This window comes from Lampris incognitus, chromosome 21, assembly GCF_029633865.1.
Source record: "Lampris incognitus isolate fLamInc1 chromosome 21, fLamInc1.hap2, whole genome shotgun sequence".
Classification (NCBI taxonomy): Eukaryota; Metazoa; Chordata; class Actinopteri; order Lampriformes; family Lampridae; genus Lampris; species Lampris incognitus.
The window spans coordinates 13,017,501-13,038,764 of record NC_079231.1 but is presented as its reverse complement, the minus strand read 5'-3'; the positions used below and the strand labels follow the sequence as shown (position 1 = coordinate 13,038,764).

At 44.9% G+C, this 21,264-nt stretch overlaps 1 protein-coding gene across 1 annotated transcript; it reads left to right on the top strand.

Moving 5' to 3' along the window:
* Positions 1-1,027: 1,027 nt before the first annotated feature.
* On the top strand, positions 1,028-20,724 carry LOC130131318 (ribose-phosphate pyrophosphokinase 2). Its single transcript, XM_056300966.1, has 7 exons — positions 1,028-1,328; positions 12,793-12,976; positions 15,360-15,458; positions 16,608-16,732; positions 17,577-17,750; positions 18,560-18,719; positions 19,234-20,724. The coding sequence occupies exons 1-7, from the start codon at positions 1,207-1,209 to the stop codon at positions 19,324-19,326; spliced, it is 957 nt and encodes a 318-aa protein (XP_056156941.1). The 5' UTR covers positions 1,028-1,206; the 3' UTR covers positions 19,327-20,724.
* The last annotated feature ends 540 nt before the right edge of the window (positions 20,725-21,264 follow it).

Below are 21,264 nucleotides of genomic sequence, written 5' to 3'. Positions count from 1 at the left end.
TGTCTTTTAAAAGAAAAGAAAAATGTCTTATGTTTCCTGTCATTGACATCTTGCAAAAAAACCCAAATTAATTTGTCACATTTCATATCATCTGTGTTGCATGCAACAGATCTATTGCTTTTGTAGTCAGTTCAAGCTCATTACAGCTGAAAAATAGATTAATTCATTTCACATCAACTGTCCAGCACATGACAACTGTGAGGTTGGACAGCAGAGTTGAAGGCCTTTGCAAGGAGAAATAAGTGGAGGTCATGAAGTATCAGCTGACAGCCCTCTGAGATGAAAATCTAATCACCAGAGAAATGTCACAAGTGTGCACGTCGTGCATGCTAGATTTGGTTAAAAGCAACCTTTCTTTGTCGTCTCAAGGCCTCGATTCTGCACCTCGAATGAATAAGCTCATTTTAAAGTCACCAGGTTACCCAGTAGGCTGTAGTGCAGGGGGTAGCCTACTGGATTTGCAGTGTATTGTCCACACTCGGAATCTCATTGCGTTAATTTGAGTACGTGTACACTTGTCATTTTTAGAACTAAATAAATGGAAGTCTCCTGAGGATTTGGACACTGCTAATTTTCCTATTAAGTAATGAAACCCACTCCAGGTCATCCGGTCTTTGGATAAATTGGCCACTTGTGAGCGCCAGCGTCTCCATGGACATTCTCTCGAAAACCATGTGGATGGCGACGACCGCCGATGCGACGATGACGCATAATGCAAATACAAACGTCGGTTTTCATGCGAGTAAAGACGGCGTGTACAGTTATAACGGTTATATCGGGGTTAAGGTGCCGGTTAGGTTTACAGTTAAAGTTAAATATTTGTTTATTGGACGCCGCCAAACAACGGTTCGGATAGCTTCGCCTACTCACGTGGTTTTTGAGAGAATGTCGACAGGGGTATTGACAGGGGCCAGCAGTGGAAGTTCTGTTGGTGCACTGGCACATCAATCATCGGCTGGTTATCCAATGGCGTGAAAGCACTTCCGTCTTTGCCATGTAAACACTAACCTCTTCCTCCCCTGTCTTTTGGTCGGCCCCCCTGTCAGCGACCCTCTCTCTCCAGCGAAATTGAAATGCCGAGGTTGCAGCATTAGCGCGCTAACTTTTTTCCCCCCACTTTTACAACCCTTGACCGGGCAATCCCCCCGTACTTTCTGCACGTCTTTTTTCCCACCTTTAAGTCAACGACACACGTCTTTTGGAAACATGCCTAACATCGTGCTTTTCAGCGGGAGCTCTCACCACGATCTGTCGCAAAAAGTGGCAGACCGACTTGGACTGGAGCTGGGTAAAGTGATCACCAAGAAATTCAGCAACCAAGAGACATGGTGAGTGAAAATGTACTTAACGAACAGCATCTTTCATATTTGACACTTGCACAGCCACAGGGGGGGTTGTGCGCGTTTATTTCGTATCTATGTATGTTTTTTGTTTGTTGTTTTGTTTGTTTGTTTTTTGTTTGTTTTGTTTTTTTTTGGGGGGGGAGGGGGTCGCTTGCATGAAACCTTTATTTTTTCGGGTTAGGGAAGCGGATTACATGTGCGCAGGCTAGCTTAATGCTAACAACTCTTAGCTAAGTTTACTGCTGCAGAGCATGTGACCAGCTGGCCGTACGTAAACAGACGGAGCGGACCCAGGCGGCGGTCAAAACAAGTCGGTATATTTCCAAAGCGCATGAAAACAAACAATCGAAGACCCAAGTGACGTATAATTTACAAGTGCAACAACGGAAACAAAGTCAAAAACAAAGGGTAGTCACTCGGCAGATGAAACGGCAGGCTTGAGGAGGCGGCATATAGCAACAACACTAGCACAGTTTTATCTGGACAATGCGACTGTAAAGCCATCTGGGACTGAGTTGTGAATGAGGGCTATGCAAATGAAGTTCGAGTGGATTTGATGCACACACAATCACATCTAGCAATTAGTGTGTGAGGATGGCTTGATTTTGACGAGCCACTGCTAAATCTGCAAAAATGCATGTACGAAAGGTGAACCGGTTCATCTGGACACGACGTTTATGAACCGGTTCACCTTTCTGTGATGTTCTTACCTGGATTATTGAGCATGCATAAAGACAAATGCGTCTGTGGTTAACGACTTTACTGCCAAATTGCAAACCGAGCTGATGGTTTGTGCTGGGGTCATGCTGTTGCATTTGATATGATTTGATTATTCACTGCAAAAGAAATGGAGGTTAGATGCATCACATCTGCCTTTGTTTCTACAGCATCACGTCTCAGTTCTGTCACATGCACCCGATTTGTGTTCATTTCCAAATGGAAAGGCAAGCTTACCATTAGTGGAACCTCGCCTGCATCTGCTGCGACCGAGGCTCGTCTGAAATGAGCCCTGCAAAGTTATCTGTCGCTGCCCCTGTCTCCTAGCCACGAGCAAGGTTATTCAAGGTCCCATAGACTTTGCACCTCATTTAATGTTGATCTACGTTGTGTCTCTACACACAGTGACGTCTTTTGGTCTGCCTACCCACCATTAGGGCTGTCAAAATTGGCCAAAAATTACGTTCAATTATTCCTTTAAAAAAAAAAACACAGGTTCGAACCCATTCGAATATATTTTTGCTCATTATGTCCATAAGAGGGCAAACCAATACAACGAGAGACATAACTACTTATATAGGTATATTTATTTCAGTGTAAGCATGTCTTTTAAAAGATCTACATACCGACACATTGCAAAATAAACAAAATAATGTCTTATACCGTAAAATTTCATTTAAAGACCATAGACCCCCCCCCCCCACTCTCGGATCGAGATGAATGATTCGTAAATGACGTGTTATACAATAGCCTAATTTTTGTACAGATTAGGTAATATTCATACTGGTATAAATAAACAATTTGATAGTATTTTTCTTTCTTTCTCTAAAGCCCAGCCCATCAGCCATATTGATTGGCCTCATGTCCTTACCTATGAACGAAGTAAGTTTCTTCGCGCAAGCCTCAGTGTAAAATATGAGTCGAGATGTGGTTGTTTGGGTAGAGTTCCAGACATCGGGCCATGCTCATTTGGGTGCATATTTTCGAGATGTGCCCTCAGGTTACTAGTGGTGGAATGGTAAGCTAACTGTAGCCAAGTGTTGCATGTGTTACATAGCTTGCATACGACTTGAGATTCCACAATTTTTCCCGTTTTCTGACCAAAATCTGAAAGTATTTCCAAATGGGGCTTTTTAGATTGTTTGGAGTGAAAATCACTGTCTCTGTGGCCGAGTTGGGTTGTGAACTCTGCAGTGTTTACTACATAGTTGTTGAATTATTCGCTCGTTTCAGCTTGATCTAAATTTCATTTTCAACCAGTGAAAGTGACATTGAGTGACTCCTGTCCGTCATGCAGCATATTCAGTGCAGAGGCCAAGGCCCTCACAAGACTTCGCGAGGCAGACAGTTGCAGTAGTGCTGCTTTTTTTTTCACAAACGAATATTAATTTTTACACTCAAATGTCTTTCTTTTTTTTTTACAATCCGGTTATTCGAAATGGGAATATTCATTAATAGCCCTACCCACCATTGTTTTGAATTCAGCAGGAGTTTGGTAAGGTGCTGGGAGAAGTTGAAGAGATGTCGCCAGAAGCCTGCTTTTCCACCTCATCAATTTTTTAGACGGCTCAACTAAGTGCTTTTTCTGATCTTGCAATCTCGCGCCATGCATATAAATGAGTTCCAATAGTGCACTTTTCTTGCCTAGGGGGATGGGAGTTTGTCTCACTTGGCTCTGCATATTTTTGCAAGTTAAGCTTCCTGCTTTTTATTCTTATCCCGGTATGACACCTATCCTGTTGGCAACGCCGCCACCTGAAGTGGATTAAAACCTAAGGAAAACTGAGATTAACGGTGCTATGGTCCTCTGCAGGGATCACAACAGTTTTGGCGATCAAAGTATCAACAAACAAGATTATCTTATTTTCAGAGACTGAGATGGAAACAAAGTAAACTAATCAGCAGCCATACCAACATTTACCCTGGTTCAGCTAAATTACATGTGCTAAGCAGGTGTGGGCTTGGTTAGCACTTGGGTGGGAGACTCCTGGGAAACAGTTGCTGCTGGGAGTGGTGTTGGTGGGCCAGTAGGGGGCAGTCTTCCCTCTGGTCCCAATAAATATTTAGAAAAAAAAACCCCCAGTGATGGGGACACTGTGCTGTAGGAGATGCCATCCTTTGAATGAGATGTTAAAGCGATGTCCTGACTCACTGAGATTCCATGGCATTTATTGCAAAGGGGGGGGGGGGGTCGTCCCCGGTGTCCTGGCAAAATTCCCAACCTAGGTCTCTCTATCTGGCCACCTAATCATCCCCCTATGTAATTGGCTGATTGATTCCTCCCTCTCCACCTCAAGCTGATTTGTGGTGAGCATTCTGGGGCAAAAATGGCTGCCGTGCCCAGGTGAGTGCTAAACATCGGTGGTTGTTGAGGTGAGTTTCCCCCCTTAACTGTGAAGCACTTTGGATATCAAGATAAAGTGCTATAGAAGTGTTATCCATTATTATTATTATCATTAAAAATGTTTTTTTCCTTTTCTGCCTGTGTAACCCCCCAGCCCTGTCACTTTAAAGATAGTGCAGGGTATCCAAGTAGGAAACAAGGGTTTATCTCTAATCTAGATTCAATGAGGAGATTGACTGTAACTTACTTATTTGCCTGTTAAAGTAGACATGAAATATCCACCCCAAATAACACGCACGACAGTCGATGGTCTATGTGAAAAGGACCTATATTATCGCCAATGAAAAAAGTAAAAGGTCACAGTGTCGCACGATACCTAACAGTCGACAAATACCTTTTCACGCACTCAATGTCTTTTGTTCCTGTTGCTCCACCGCTGGCCAAAAACATAATTGGTGGCTCAAGTCAAGTCAAGTCATCACAACAACAAAGAAAGCACAAACCTGAGCTCTCAGAAGAGTTTCAAAGTTCAACTAATAGAATAAAAAATAAGCAAGAGACTAAAATAAAACGAGTGCACCCAAAAGTCCCACCGCCCTCTTTTGCAATGAATGTCCCACAAGATGTCCCAGGTGACGACTGTGATGTTGGTGGAATGACAGCCGATGAGATGACGACTCGGGTCCAACTGAAGAGCTCCAAAAAAAAAACAACCAAAAAACAGCCTACACACATGCGCAGGACAGATGCTCATCACAAGTCCATAATAAATGTCCATTGAGCTCTACTTCAATATAGCTCCTGCTCTACTATGTCTTCTTTTGTTTTTTCGTGAATTTTCATTAAGTCTGAACAACTGTATATAACAGTATACCTCAAAGTACATGAATTCAACATAAACACGTCAAAAATTAAATACATCTAATTATATTATGGTTCAAACAGAGCTGCTAGCAGGGCTCCATACATGGCTTACATGAAGCTTAGCTGCATGAGGAATTATGAGCCTCGACACCACGTGCAGCACCTAGCGGCCTGCAAGCTGAATATCACACACAGCACTTTACTTCATTAGTGGCTGCATACGGCTCATAGGCTGTTTTTTTTATATAGTAGTACAGAATCTAAATCTATTTATTTTCTGTGCATTCATTGCTAATGTAGTTAACATGCTAAGCTGACAGCTACCATCGTTAACTCGCCAGAATATCAAATGTTCGAAGTCCTAAGCACGAAGTAGCAGCTCCTCGGCCAACTCTTGTGGTTCGGGGTTATACCTCAGCTCACGAACTTTAATTAGCTGTGACTCTGTTTTAACTCCAAAAACTCCTGACGGACTGATCCACACCGATGACAGAGGAAGAAAAAAATAAACCACCTGTCGTGCTCTCTGCGTGCGGAGGTGGAGCGTATCGATATCTGTCAGCCTCATTTAAAGGACAGTAACATAACCAACATAACTAATCTATGGTTAACTGCCCTGGGTACAGCTCATACAGATTTGCCCATTTCACTTGCAGAGAATAAAGGCCTCTATGCAGGGTGATTGACCTGCTTATTTTCCTGTGGGGAAATAAGAATTGTGTGCAGATAATACAACAGAAAAATATCCAGGAAACAGGTCCTCTCAACTGATGATCTGGAGGCTAAAATTTGGTTAAAATATGTTCTAGCAGGGATGCGGGCAACTTGAATCTATTTCCCCACCCTTTTTTTTTGTCCTTCCAATTGTACTTGGCTAATTACCCCACTCTTCCGAGTGGTCCTAGTCACTGCTCCACCCCCTCTACCGATCCGGGGAGGGCTGCAGACTACCACATGCCTCCTCCCATACATCTGCCGCTTCTTTTCACCTGACAGGGAAGAGTTTTGCCAGGAGGACATAGTGCATGGGAGGATCACGCTATTCCCCTGAGTCCCCTTCCCCCCCCCGGAGCAGGTGCCCTGACCGACCAGAGGAGGGGCTAGTGCAGTGACCACGACACATACCCGGCTTCCCACCCAGAGATACGGCCAATTGTGTCTGTAGGGACGCCCGACAAAGCCAGAGGTAACATGGGGATTCGAACTGGCGATCCCCGTGTTGATAGGCAATGGAATAGACCGCCAAGCCACCTGGACGCTCCCCAACTTGAATGTTTTTATTCTGGAGTAACTTAAAAAAAAAGCTGTGGGTTAGCTCTTCTTGAGGAAGGAGAGATTCAGGTAATAAGAGCTGTGATTTTGAATATTTTGTCAAAGATGAATTAAGCCTAGATTAAGATTTGTGAAATTGTTGACTACAGTAATGGTAAATGAAGAATGGTAAAGCTCCTTCTCATCAATCTTTATGAACCTCTTTTGAAACTAAAATTGTCCCATTATGCAACACTACTGAAGTCTTGTATACCTTTCACACCAAAATACAATCCCGGGTTTTAACTGGGATTGTGTTTGGTTTAAAGGGGTCTCACAGAATCCCAACACATTAGTTTAACACATAACCAATAATGCATATCCATATTCTTGATATGCATATCATTGCTATTGGGTGAAACCACATATCTCCAATGGAGCTAACTTCACAGTAAGTGGAAACATCACTATTTCACAATTTTGGCTTTGTAAACCTTTAAAACCAGGAAAAGACAACACTTGTGCCATATCACGATGTTACCGTATCCAAAATCCCAGACAATATCTAGTGTCATATCACGATATCAATGCAAATATCGATATATTGCCCAGCCCTAGGTTTATGTAATACAAAACAAAAAATTCACCAAATTTGCAGATATGTTGTCTTCCCTTGACAGTGACAATATGCAAAGACAAGTCGTATTCTCGCAGCCAAATATTCATCCCTGTTGGGCTGCATTGATAGACTATATTAATCCCCATTAATCCCCATGGGGACATTACACTTTGTAAAGCTGTTGCAAATGTACAGCACATTGCAATGGAGTATAACAATACTCCATTGCAAGTAAAAGTTCAGCATTCAAAATTCAAAATGTAAAAGTACAGAATTATCAGCAACAAAATGTACTTAAAGAATCAAAAGTGAAAGTACTCAATAATGCATAGTGGCTACTGTCAGTTCTATTATATTATATTGTTATTGAATCATACTGATTCGCCAGGCCCTGTGATGGCCTGGCGGCCTGTCCAGGGTGTCTCCTCGCCTGCCGCCCAGTGACTGCTGGGATAGGCTCCAGCATTCCCGCAACCCTGAGAGCAGGATAAGCAGTTTGGATAATGGATGGATGGATGTAATAACAGCAAAAAGCAGCTGTATGTTGTGCAAACATTGGCAACATATTACAAATAACAACACATAATTTAATCCACCTGTCATTTTTCTTTTCAAGCTCTATAAAGAAGGCACTAATATCGCGGCTTGAATGGGTCTGGTGTTACTGAAATGCAGGGATTTGTTGGGCGTGTGTGAATGGAGGCTTTTTTTGGGTGGGGGTGGAATCGACTTCGCAAGTTTGTTCAAGTTGTTTGTTCAAGATGTTTTATTAGTCAAATGCACAACAATACAGTGTGGCAGGCATTGCTGGCAGGGAAATGCTTAGGCATCAGTTCCACCTCAAAAAAAGCTAAAGAATATGGCATAACAATTAAGTTGAAACTAAAAACGATCTAAAAATTAACCAAAAATATGGAAATATAAAATTACAGTATGTACAGTCCAGCCTGAGAAATTAAAACTAAGCTAATATAGCAAAAAATAGACAAAAGTATATTGGAGAAGAATAAACAAAGTCACACATGAAATTTCAAATTAACAGTAGACATGGAACTGTAGCATGTACAGAGTGTATGTAGTTGTAATAAATATGGTAAATGTGTCTGTACATAGTGTAGGAATGGTATGGCTGAAAGTGACCAGTGCAGAGTAAAGTGAAACGTGTGCATTTTGAAAGAGAGCGATGTATGCTCAAGTGTCCAGAGTCTGTTCAGGAGTCTTATGGCTTGTGGGAAAAAGCTGTTCTTAAGACTGTTGGTTTCGGGCCTGGATGCTCCGGTACCATTTGCCAGAAGGTAATAGAATAAACGGTTTGCGGCTGCGGTCCCCAACTATCCTCTGGGCTTTCTTCCTGCACCTTTTGGTGTAGAGGTTTGGCATGTCTGGTAGTTCAGTCTTTGTGGTGCACTGTTTTCACCACCTTCTGTAGAGCCTTGTGGTTAAGGGTGGTGCAGCTGCCATACCAGGCGGTGATGCAGCCAGTCAGGATACTCTCAATGGTACGTCTGTAGAGTATCCTGGAGTTCATGCCAAACTTCCTCAGTCTGTGGAGGAAAAAGAGCCGTCGTCTCACCACCTTGATGACGATCCCGGTGTGGTATGTCCAGGTCAGGTCCCTGCTGATGTTCATTCACCCCAAGGAATCTGACGCTGCTGACTCTCCACTGCTGTCCTGCTTATGTGGGTTGGGGTGTGTCCACCCCCCTGTACCTTCCTGAAGTCCAATATCAGCTCCTTAGTTTTGCTGACTCTGAGATGGAGGTTGTCCTGGCACCATGTAGTCAGGGCTCTCACCTAATTTCTGTAGGCCGTCTCGTTGTTGTCCGTGATCAGGCCGATGACGATGGTGTTATCAGCAAACTTAATGATGGTGTTGGAGCTGTGTGTGGCCACGCAGTCGTGCCTGAACAGGGGGTGGGTGAAAAAGGGGGCTAAGCACAGGGGGCTAAATCTCTGGACATGGAGCCACGGTAGTGTGACTCTACTTTGACCCTATATTGTCCCTTAGCAGCATTGATCTTTTTACGGAGTTCATGCCAAGTTTTTCTGTATTTGTCCATATCCCCTGAGTTAAAAGCGGTGGTCCGTGCTTTGAGCATGGGGTGGATTTTGCCGTTTATCGACGGATTCTGATTTGGGAATGTCTGTGCAGTACCCTCAGTACGTCATCATCGATGCATTTACCAGTATGTCCAGCTACTGCCTCTGTGTATTCATCAGTGTTACTTTCCGCCTCCCGTAAAACTCGCCAGTACATAGTGTGGAAGCAATGATGCAGAATGGAGTCCGATTGGTCGGACCAACACTGAATGCATCGCGCCACAGGCCTTTCCTGCTCGAGTTTCTGCCTGTAAGACGGAAGCAGGTGGATTGAGGGGTGATCTGATTGCTGAAGGGAGGCCGGCAGAAGGCCTTGTGGCCTTCTTGGAATGGAGACTAAACATGGTCGAGCGCGTTACCACCGCATGTCAAGAAGCTGATGTGTTGGTGTAATCTCTGCAAGACTGTCTTTAGATCAGAGCTGTTGAAATTGACAGCTACAGTAAAAGAGCCTCCGGGTGTGAACGCCCATGCTGGCTGATATCTCCATACAGCTCATCCAGGGCTTGCGTGGTGTCGGCATGTGGTGGGATGTAAACTGCTGTTAGTACGACCGATCTAAACTCTCTCAGGAGGTAGTGAGGTCGGCATCTGATCGTAAGATGCTCTAAATTAGGAGAACATCCACTAGAAATAGTCTCCACATTCGAGCGCCACAAGTTGTTGACCATGAAGCAGACACGTTCCCCCTCTGCTCTTCGCCGACGCCTTCGTTCCATCCAGCCGGTGAATAAGAAACTCCCGCAGGGACAATGGGGGAGTCAGGTATCGCTGGGTTCAGCCAGGTCTCAGTAAAAACCATAATGTTATAGTTCTTAATTTCCCGTTGGAAGGCCATCCTGCTCCTAAGTTCATCCAGAGACTTGACACTCGATAGAAGAATGCTTGGGAGGGGAGGCCGGTTTCCACGTCGCCTCATCTTGACCAGGATTCCTGCCGTTTTCCCCACTTTCGTCGCCAGTGGCACTTTCCAGGTGTTTCAGGTAACTGGAAGAATGGGTAGTCTGTGATTGCTGTTGTTGCTGTCATCGTTGTTCTTGAGAGCCAAAGCAGATTTAACAAAAACAATTAAACAAAACCAGTAAGTACACTTAAAAAAAAACTCACTAATTTGAGGCAGAGCTAGACGCATGGCAGCCATCTTCAACAGCACTGGAAGCGTTTATATCAGTGTGAGATTCCGGGAAACAACCAGGATTTGGATGTGAAAGGGGCTTCGGCCTCTGCTCGTAGTACCTAAAGCGAATGGAGTCGTGTAGTGTGTTCACAGGAGCTTCTGGGAGGGCTGGTTGCAGCGATGTGTGCAGGCCAGACCCAAATCCTGTACTGCTCTCTTTCGTGTGTGGCGATCACATGACCAAGGCTGGAGCACGGCGGTCATCGTCCCGTGGAATGTTTCACGCTGGCGTCGCTCACTCTGGCTTTGATGTCCAGGCCTTCGGAAGAGATGGATGACCAGTGTGCGCCTGGTGGGGAGCAGCCTCGGCTCCATCTTCCGGATTTTCCCACACACCTTATGAAATAAGTCAGAGGACTTGGCCTGGGCTTGTTTCTGCTACACATACCTCTATATACCTCCATGCGTTGCTGGTCTGAAAGAAGTCAGAGGCAATTAACTGAAAGATGACTCTGCCTCTCCGTGTTGGATATAGTGTACATATACACCGACGGCATCTTTGTCAGAATAGCGTGGAAAAGATGATTTCAAAGTAGTGTTGTAATGTTATAACCGTGAAGGCTTTTGTGCAGAGATTGTAGAAGCCAGGGCTGGATTTCACCAGCAGAAATGTTTAACTAAGGTAATATTTAGGGTTTGGGGATAATCGGTTCAGTGCAAAACTGCTATACTAAGTTGTGAAGAATTTCATATCGCAGCGTTTCCCCTAAATCACATTGTTGATGCAGAACGAACAGATGCAGTGAAGGGGTTTGATGTAATGATTTCTACGTATCTGAATGTTCTCATCTGAATTGTGTGACTATTTACGAGGGGGGGTATACTTATGTTTTAAGCTCTTATCACACATGGGGTTTAAAATAAATTCATTTTGTTGTACTTTTTCTTGTTTTTGCAGTTTTCACACTTAACTGTAGTTAAGAAGGGATGTAGCTTTAAAATGTGTAATTTCAGATCACAATATATACAGTATTGTGATATTTGGGGGAAAAAGGTGCTTTATGTAATGAATCTGTACTAAAATATAATAATATCGAATCTGGGGGTACCTGTCAATTCCTAGCCCTCGTAATATTTAGGGATAGGTACCGAAACCTGGTATTGAATGGGTACTGGTGCTAAATTATTAAAGACCGTAATACCGATAAGCTCAAACGTTAACAGTTCTGCTATCGGTGTCGGAGAAGTTAAGAAAATAAATTTCCTGTTTATGTAGGCTACAGAAACGTTATCTTGCACCTTTTATCTCACCAGCTCCATTTCTAATTTACAATAAGATTAAAACATTTGTCTATGACGCATTTTCAGAAGTCTGCTTACACTGCGTCCGGGTAGTGTAGCGGTCTCTTCCATTGCCTACCAACACAGGGATCGCCGGTTCGAATCCCTGTGTTACCTCTGGCTTCATTGGACATCCGTACAGACACAATTGGCCGTATCTGCGGATGGGAAGCCAGATGTGGGTATGTGTCTTGGTTGCTGCACTAGCACCTCCTCTGGTCAGTCGGGGGTGCCTCTTTTGGGGGGGGGGGTAGCGTGAGCCTCCCACACGCTACATCCCCCTGGCAAAACTCCTCACTGTCAGGTGAAAAGAAGCAGCTGGTGGCTCCACATGTATCGGAGGAGGCATGTGGTAGTCTGCAGCCCTCCCCGGATCGGCAGAGGGGGTGGAGCAGCGACCAGGACGGCTCGGAAGAGTGGGGTAATTGGCCAAGTACAATTGGAGAGAAAAGGGGGAGGGGGGGGGCAAAAAAAAGTGTTTATACTTCACTAGATTCGATGCTGACGATGCTTGTTGCCACAAGTGCAACAAGTCTTTTGCATGTAAGGGCGGAAACACGAGCGATCTTCCGAAACATCTAGCCAGAGGGCATCGAGTACAGGCGGAGAAATGCAGTTTGACGGCCTAGCTCGTAGTTCATCTCTCGTTGCCCCATCCACCTCAGGTATCTCATGTATGCTAGCAGCCTAGAGCCCTCACAGCGTTAACTAAATTACACAAAGTACCAGATCAGTAAGCAGTATCGGTAAGAGTAGTAGTACCGTTCAACTCTTAACAACAAACCCCCCCCCCCAGTAATATTAGCCTACTTAAGGGTTTTAGTCAAGGTGTAAATTGAATTAAAGAGTCTCTCTGGTTTGAATCTTAACCTGGATGTGTATGTGCTCCACGTTACTGAATGTGTCTGTAAATGTTTGCACGCTGAAACGGGTGATCGAGTCCTTGCCGAATTAGTTTTGGGGAGCGTTTCAGCGTGTAGACCTCCCTCCTTCGTTCTAGTTTCGTATTTGTTGTCTTGCACCTTATTAATGTTTTCCGGATGTGCGTATACTTGCTTCCTCTTGCTGTGAATGCTTCCCATGTGTTGCCGTGCAGTGTGGAGATCGGCGAGAGTGTGCGCGGCGAGGACGTGTACATCATTCAGAGTGGCTGTGGGGAAATAAACGACAACCTGATGGAGCTCCTAATTATGATCAACGCCTGCAAGATTGCTTCGTCCTCCCGTGTCACCGCCGTCATCCCCTGCTTCCCCTACGCCCGACAGGATAAAAAGGATAAGGTAAAGTCAACACACACACAAACACACCACAATAGTGTTGTTTGATGTTTTAATGTATGTCTATAATCTGTAATATCACAGCAACATTTTAGTGAGATTTTCAATCTTTAAGATGCCTTGTTTGGGCGTCCGGGTGGCGTGGCGGTCTATTCCATTGCCTACCAACACGGGGATCGCCGCTTCAAATCCCCGTGTTACCTCCGGCTTGGTCAGGCATCCCTACAGACACAATTGGCCGTGTCTGCGGGTGGGAAGCCGGATGTGGGTATGTGTCCTGGTCGCTGCACTAGTGCCTGGTCGGGGTGCCTGTTTGGGGAGGAGGGGGAACTGGGGGGAATAGCGTGATCCTCCCACGTGCTACATCCCCCTGGTGAAACTCCTCACTGTCAGGTGAAAAGAAGCGGCTGGTGACTCCACATGTATCGGAGGAGGCATGTGGTAGGCTGCAGCCCTGCCCGGATTGGCCGAGGGGGTGGAGCAGCCACCAGGATGGCTCGGAAGAGTGGGGTAATTGGCCAGATGCAACTGGGGGGGGGGGGGGTCCGATCCACAAAAAAAAAAAAAGATGCCGTGTTTGAAATTCAAGATTATTTTGACGACCCTGAATTGGATTAAGCGGGTATTGATCATGGATGGATGGAAAAATATCAGTAAACATGGAGTCTCATGTTTTAAATGCAGGTTAACAATCGACATACGCTGACACCAGCAACACAATCCACCGTCTTTTTTGGTGGTTTACTAGCCAGCTGTTTACTTGTTCCTGTGAGATGAAAGTTCCTCTAGCAGGATTTCTTCTGTAGCAGAAATTATGCAAACTCCTTCTTCTTCTGTGAAACGGACTCTCGGCCTATTTGACCTAATAACCCTTGACCCTGCCAGTGCTGGCCTACAAACCTGAAATGAAGCATTATCTTTGTACAAGGGTTGAGTGTCAGTTGGCATTCTGTTCGCTGAACATCTGATATTGATATCAGGCAGGGAAAATGGGCCCCAACATCCTGTTAATCCTGTAAACCATTCGCATATCTCACACGACCTCACAAACTAGTGCAACTGCTGACACATGATGCAAGAAAAAACTTAATGATGCACTTCCGCGAAACCAAAATTGCACGATCGTGAAAAACGAAAGACGCCGCCGATGAGGTCACTCGAAAACAGGACGGCATGAAAAGGAAAGATGGCGCCGTAAGGTCGAAACAGGATACAGAGCCTGGTTAGTTAAATTGGCCATGGCTTGGGTTAATTGGGTTAAGATGCATACTCCGGTGTGGGTAAAGGATGAAATATTGGACACCAGTCGGCGTCTTGCGGACTTCCCGCTAATAGATGTACCACTTAGGCAAACCGGGTAACAGCTGGCGTTTTGCTGTGGTATGATTCTTGTGGCGTCTGTAGTTTTTTTCCCTCTGAGAGGCCACAGGCTGCTGTTATTCAATAAAGACTGTGCTCCAAAGTACTAGTCCATATTACTGACACGAGGGTGCAACATAGCGGGGGTCAAACATGCTCCGCGGACATTATGGCCGACCTGTTCAACCCAGCAAGATCTAACTGCAGAGGACTTGACCCGAGACATTGCAGCTTAGATGAAATTAAACCGGCCTTACTCTCTCTTCAGGTTATGTTTTGCCAGTTGAATAGCCAAATAAGAGGGCCGCTGTGCCAAGCCGACAACTAATCTCTTTATCAGTGGGAGACTTCAGACTTTAATACACAGCTGCTCAGTTCGACCCATGCAAGTGTTGCAGCGAGCATGTGGTCAGTTTTATCTTTTCCTTTCCCCAGGGAAAGCTGCCCTTCTCGCAGTTTGTCCTCATGCCGGCGCCCCTTTTTACACAGAACCGGCTCAGAGTTTCTTTCAGGTAGCCGAAAGTTTTGTCAACAGAACCAGCCGAGACCTGTTGTCACGTATTATCCCATTTATAGGGGTGGAGATAACGGCTGAGGGAGAGCAGCATGATCTAGTTGTTGGTGGCCGCTCTGTGATAAAACAGTCATGAGTTTGAGCTTGAGCAAGACATCAAACCTCTCCCCCTCAGTCACTTCCTGTTACTCATCTTGTCATTGATTTTTAAGGCATGGAAAGGCCCTTTCATAAAATATATCTGATAAAGTGTGACTTTAAGTTAACGGAGCAGAACAGATTTTGAGACGAGCACTGAAGGTACAATTTGAGTTGAAAGTGCACAAAATGTATTTGATCTGAATGCCCGTGATAATGATAGTTCTTGTTGTTTATCTCTAAAACATCTGTCTGGACATTTTTTTTATTTTTTATTTTTCATTTTTATGTTAAATTTAACAGTCTCTTTATTTCTAGTGACCTGTCCTGAAAGATGATGTTTTTTTTGGGGTTTTATTTTTTTTTTTTTTGCAGAGTCGCGCACCTATCTCAGCCAAGCTAGTAGCCAACATGCTGTCTGTGGCTGGCGCCGACCACATCATAACCATGGATCTCCATGCCTCTCAGATCCAGGTGGGTACGCACGCCTTCACAGCAAATGAAGGCCTTTTGACCTGTTGTTCTTTTTTTGTTTTAGCAATTTCACCTTTATTAGACAGTGATGGTGAAGAGGCAGACAGGAAATGGGGTAAAGGGGGGGGGGGGGACATGCAACAGAGGTCACCAACTGGAATCGAACCAGCGACCGTGTAGTATTTGCTGTAACCGTTCGGCTACGGAGGCGCCCCGACCCGTTACTTCTTGAATCTTATCGTTGGCATGTTTGTGATAAACACACAAATGCCGTCTTGATGAAATTGCCATTTCAAGAGCAGAACTACACTCCCGCTCCTGCTCACAATGGTCACCTGGGGCACTGTGAAGCACTTGGTTGTGAAAATGTAGAAAGCCAAAAATCCTCCACATGGACTTTTTAACCAAATGCAGTATTGTTTTCTTCTAAAGTGATAACAAGGGCATCTGGGTAGCATAGCGGTCTATTCCGTCGCCTACCAACACGGGGATCACCAGGTCGAATCCCTGTGTTACCTCCGGCTTGGTCGGGCGTCCCTACAGACACAATTGGCCGTGTCTGGGGATGGGAAGCCGGATGTGGGTATGTGTCCTGGTCACTGCACTAGCGCCTCCTCTGGTCGGTCAGGGTGCCTGTTGGGGGGGGGGGGATAGTGTGATCCTCCCACGTGCTATGTCCCCCTGGCGAAACTCCTCACTGTCAGGTGAAAAGAAGCGGCTGGCGACTCCACATGTATCAGAGGAGGTATGTGGTAGTCTGCAGCCCTCCCCGGATCTGGCCAAGTACAATTGGGGAGGAAAAGGGGGGGGGGTCCAAAAACGAAAATAAGGAGATAACAAGTGGCTTTTAAATGAAAAGATGGAATTTCACTCATCCCAGTGTAACGTGATTTTGAATGTTGTCAACAAATCCTTGATACAAGAGAGATCAGCCTCATTTTAAGACGTTGTCCCCTGGGAAGTTATCACATTGGCTTAAAAAGTTTGACGGGACACGAGATGGAATGACTTTTTTTCTTTCTTTTTTTTTTTTAGATATGTAGCTAATATTGGACTCAGTGGGAGCTTATTTTTAAACATTAGGGTGACTGGTTGCAACACCCTTTCCATCACGATAAAAAATGGACTTTGGTTTGTTTCGTCCACCAGGGATTCTTTGACATTGCTGTGGACAACCTGTACGCAGAGCCTGCTGTCCTTCAGTGGATTAAAGAAAACATTCTCGAGTGGAAGAACTGTATTATTGTGTCCCCGGATGCAGGCGGCGCAAAACGGTAACTAACATGAGTTAAAAGATGGCCACAGATATTTATTTGTTTGTTTGTTTATTTACTTATTTTATAGGAGTCCACACACACATCCAGGAAGCAGCGGTTTGAAGGGCGGTATGTTGTCACAGCTAGGTGGCAGTGCTATCCTGCACATTATAACTTGATTGGAGCTGTCCTTTGTGCAAATGGCAGAATTATAGTCTTGTGAAGTACACTATCAAGTTCGACTGATAGTCAAGTTTTCCACATTGTAAAAAGGTGCTGGATTCTCACCCGGAGAAAACCCACCACAGACACGGGGAGAACATGCAAACTCCACACAGAGGACGACCTGGGATGACCTCCAAGGTTGGACAACCCCGGGGCTTGAACCCAGGACCTTGCTGTGAGGCGACAGCGCTAACCCCTGGGTCACTGTGCCGCCCAAAAATATAAAAAAACTTTTTATATACTTTTTATGTAAAAAAAAAAAAGTACCATCTTTTGACTTTGTATGGCCATCCCGGTATCATTTACAACAGTTGATGTCTTTTCTTTTTTTTTTTAGAGGCTTCATTCAATTTTAGAATTTTGTCACAGCATTTCAAGGCTGCTGAGCTTGTTGTGAAATTTTGGGTAAAATCTTGACAAACGGCAGTTGTTTATCTTGGACTACCTATTGTGCAGAGTTGATCCAGTTCCAAGGCTTTCGTTGTGTCAACAAAGTCATCCGGTGACAACTACAGTAAAACCATTCCAATGTGTTCTGTCAGTAATTCATTCAAGTTGTAACAGACATTGAAAATCTCCCTCTTTTTCCTTTTTTTTTTCCTATCATTTTTCCATCTGTCTTTGTATCGCTGTCCAGCGTGACATCCATCGCAGACCGTCTGAATGTGGAGTTCGCTCTCATCCACAAAGAGAGAAAAAAGGCGAATGAGGTGGACCGCATGGTGCTGGTGGGTGACGTCAAGGACCGAGTGGCTATCCTGGTAGACGACATGGCCGACACGTGCGGCACCATCTGCCACGCTGCCGACAAGTCAGTTTGCTTTTCGGTCATTGTGTTGCCTCTTTACAGTGTGACAGGCAAACCTTGTAGCGGTGCTAGGATCTAACAAGCATGTAAGGGAAATGTCACTGATCTCAGGCCCCCGACAAATCCCCTTGACCGTCTTAAACATTATCTTTGGGTGTCTGGGTGACGTGGCGGTCTATTCCATTGCCTACCAACACGGGGATCCCGGTTCAAATCCCCGCGTTGCCTCCTGCTTGGTCGGGCATCCCTTCAGACACAATTGGCCGTGCCTGCGGGTGGGAAGCCGGATGTGGGTGTGTGTCCTGGTCGCTGCACTTAGCGCCACTGGTCGGGCGGGGCGCCTGTTCAGAGGGGAGGGGGAACTGGGGGGAATAGCGTGATCCTCTCACGCACTACGTCCACCTGTTGAAACCCCTATCTGTCAGGGGAAAAGCAGCGGCTGGCGATTCCACATGTATCAGAGGAGGCATGTGGTAGTCTGCAGCCCTCCCCAGATCAGCAGAGGGGGTGGAGCAGTGACCGGGACGGCTCGGAAGAGTGGGGAATTGGCCGGCTACAATTGGGGAGAAAAGGGGGAGGGGAGAGATGCATAATTAAAATGGTAGTGTTACTAGCCGAGCACATCGGCAGAAATTTTCATATCTGCCGATAATTAACTTCTTAAGTTTTTATCGGCCGATGTCGTGCCGATATCATCGTGCATCCCTCGTGTGTATCTGTTTTAGTTGAGTCAGGATCTTCTGTCAGCCCCCCCCCCCCAAGATTTCATTAATCTAAACTTTTTTTATTTGTTTGTTTCTCCCTTCCTCGAGGTTGATCGACGCCGGGGCAATTAAAGTCTACGCCATTCTCACACACGGCATTTTCTCCGGTCCAGCCATCTCTCGCATCAACAACGCCCCGTTTGAAGCCGTGGTGGTGACCAACACCATCCCGCAGGAGGAGAAGATGAAATCGTGCCCAAAAATACAGGTGCGGCACACAGAGAGCACTTCCTGTTCTCCCGTTTCCTGGTTGGTTTTAGCCAATGAAGAGCTTTTTTTTTTTTTTCATGTGACACGTTGCCTTCACTCACTGAAATGAAACCTGGAGCCTTGTACTCACGCGCAGCGAGAAAACCATCGAGAGCAGTGGTCAGCCCTAAAACTACTGTCAAAAACAGGTGTAATGGGGGGGTTTGCATTCGGTGTGAGACATCTTGAGGACGGGCATCACACTTTGTGATCTATTATGAGTTATTGCTACAGGTACTTGAGTAAGTATTGCACATTTAATGGACCGCTGGTATATTTCAGTGAAGTTATTGTTTTATAATATGGGGTTCATTTCATTCCAGTTATTCCCTTTTAGATGTTATTCCACTCTTTCCCTTCTCTTTGTCTGTTCTCTCTGCATTTAAAAAAAAAAAATATTTGTTTTTCATCCGTCATTTGCTCATTTTCATGTGATCATTTTGTTGCGTTTCTTTCTTCTTCTTCTTTTTTAGGTGATTGATATTTCGATGATCCTGGCGGAGGCAATCAGGAGAACCCACAATGGCGAATCAGTGTCCTACCTCTTCAGCCACGTGCCCTTGTAGAAAGAGAGGAGGAGAGGGGCCGATTCCTTTTCTCTCTCCTCTTGGTCCAATCTCAGCTCGCACCTTTGGCCACATATCCTTTGGAAGGTCTCTCAATGGCCTGACGGGTTCTGGCCAATCCCACGTGACAGTCGTCTGTCAAGGTCACGCCCACTCATCCGTTGACATTTCCGCCTTGGAGACAGAGCCACTCATCACTTCTTTCCTTGAAGACCAGCAACTTTGTATTTATGAGATTCAATATTTTGTATGCCCCTTTCTTTTTTTTTCCGCCCAGTTTCAATCTCGCCACCCTAGAGATCAAGGTCTTGGCCATCACTTGAACCAAAGGGTCCATCAGCTAACATTGTGTATTTGTATCTCATGCTGAATTCATTATAATTGGAACATTCCATGTTGTGATGTGGTGATGGATGTTTTCAGAACATTGTGCTTTGCAAAGATTGGGGAAAAAACGGTGCTGGTATAAAACACACCCTTTTAATTACAAGTGTCTCTTTAATTCAAGCCAGGAGTGTTAAAACTCGGGCATAAAAGATTAATAATTTGTCAACTTCCCCAAGATAAAAACACATATGCGCCCAGAACAAGCCTGCAAAGAGTTAAGTAATAATAATAATAACAATGGGTTAAATTTATATAGTGCTTTATTTTGATACCTAAAGCGCTTCACATAGAAAGGGGGGGAAACTCACCTCAACCACCACCAGTGTGTAATGTAAGTGCAAGCTCATATGATGACAGATGCCCCAAAAAAAAAAAAAGAAAGAAAAGAAGATTGAGTGAAAATAAGATGCCTAATTGGTGTGCAGGCTCGGCCTTTTCGGCATTCTGCCCTAGATTTCGGCATAAAGTTTTGGTCAGTGTTCACATTATTAACAAGAGACCAGTGGAACGAGTGTTTTCTTTTCCTGTGTGTGCTGATGCAGTCTTAACCTCTGCAGTTATTAACCCGTACAGATTTTCCCATCTGCAGTGTCATTAGCGGCCATCATCCCAAACATGAATCTGCCTCTGGCGCCCAGTGGCAGCAGACCAGTATTACAGAAGCCTCCCTGAGTGCAGGTTCTCGTTGTGCCAGAACTGAAGTTAAACCAGGGCCGACCTTCACATCTCTTGTTCAGGTTGGGTTGGGGGGAAAGGGATAAACGGGAGGTTTAAATGGGTGAATAATTCATGATTTTGATGAGTTTAAAGGGCCAAGAAGTAGATTTTATTGTTTTATTTTAGTCAAGAAATATAGGTCACAAAAGGTTTTGATTTTCAGTAATGTCGACCCGCAAGGAGCTTTTGTCTGAAGGAGGCAAGATTCACTCATCATCTGTAGGTGGTGGGAAAACTTTTTTATACACATACTTCAAATTGTCAGTTGACAATAAAGCTTTGGCTTGGATAAAATCGATGCTCTCAGTTTGTCTTTTCTCTACCAACGTTTTTCCGGGTCTGTTTTGTGTTAACATGTAGTATCCGGGTAATTCATTTGGTAATGTGCTGCCAGTGGTACCGAAAACATCCGAGGCTTTGCCTTAGCCATAGTAAGATGCGACCAACTATTAACCTGCACAGGGAAAATGAACTGTGCAGTAGGAACCCAACTTGAAAATATTGCAACAATACAGGCTTAAATAATGCAAGAGACAAAAAATGCAATGTTTTTCCATTTATAAACACATGCAATTTATAGCTACATTAGAATGTGGGCAAGCATGCCGGTTAAAAATGCCGTCCTTCCTATAATAGTGAACAAAGGGCACCAGAATACACCGCTGTCGATTAAAACAAATTTAAATTAATTGATTATAAAGGCACGGTGACGCAGTGGTTAGTGCGGTTGCCTCAGCAAGAAGGTCCTGGGTTCGATCCCCGGGGTAGTCTTGTCTTGGGGGTTGTCCCGGGTCGTCCTTTGTGTGGCGCTTGCATGTGCTCCAGTGTCCTCCC

Bases quoted from the DNA above. Each gene is read 5' to 3' on its own strand.
- LOC130131318 (XM_056300966.1), top strand. From the start codon at position 1,207: ATGCCTAACATCGTGCTTTTCAGCGGGAGCTCTCACCACGATCTGTCG. The intron at 12,977-15,359 runs GTAAAGTCAACA...TTTTTTTTGCAG, and splicing joins GACAGGATAAAAAGGATAAG to AGTCGCGCACCTATCTCAGC. The intron at 16,733-17,576 runs GTAACTAACATG...ATCGCTGTCCAG, and splicing joins GATGCAGGCGGCGCAAAACG to CGTGACATCCATCGCAGACC.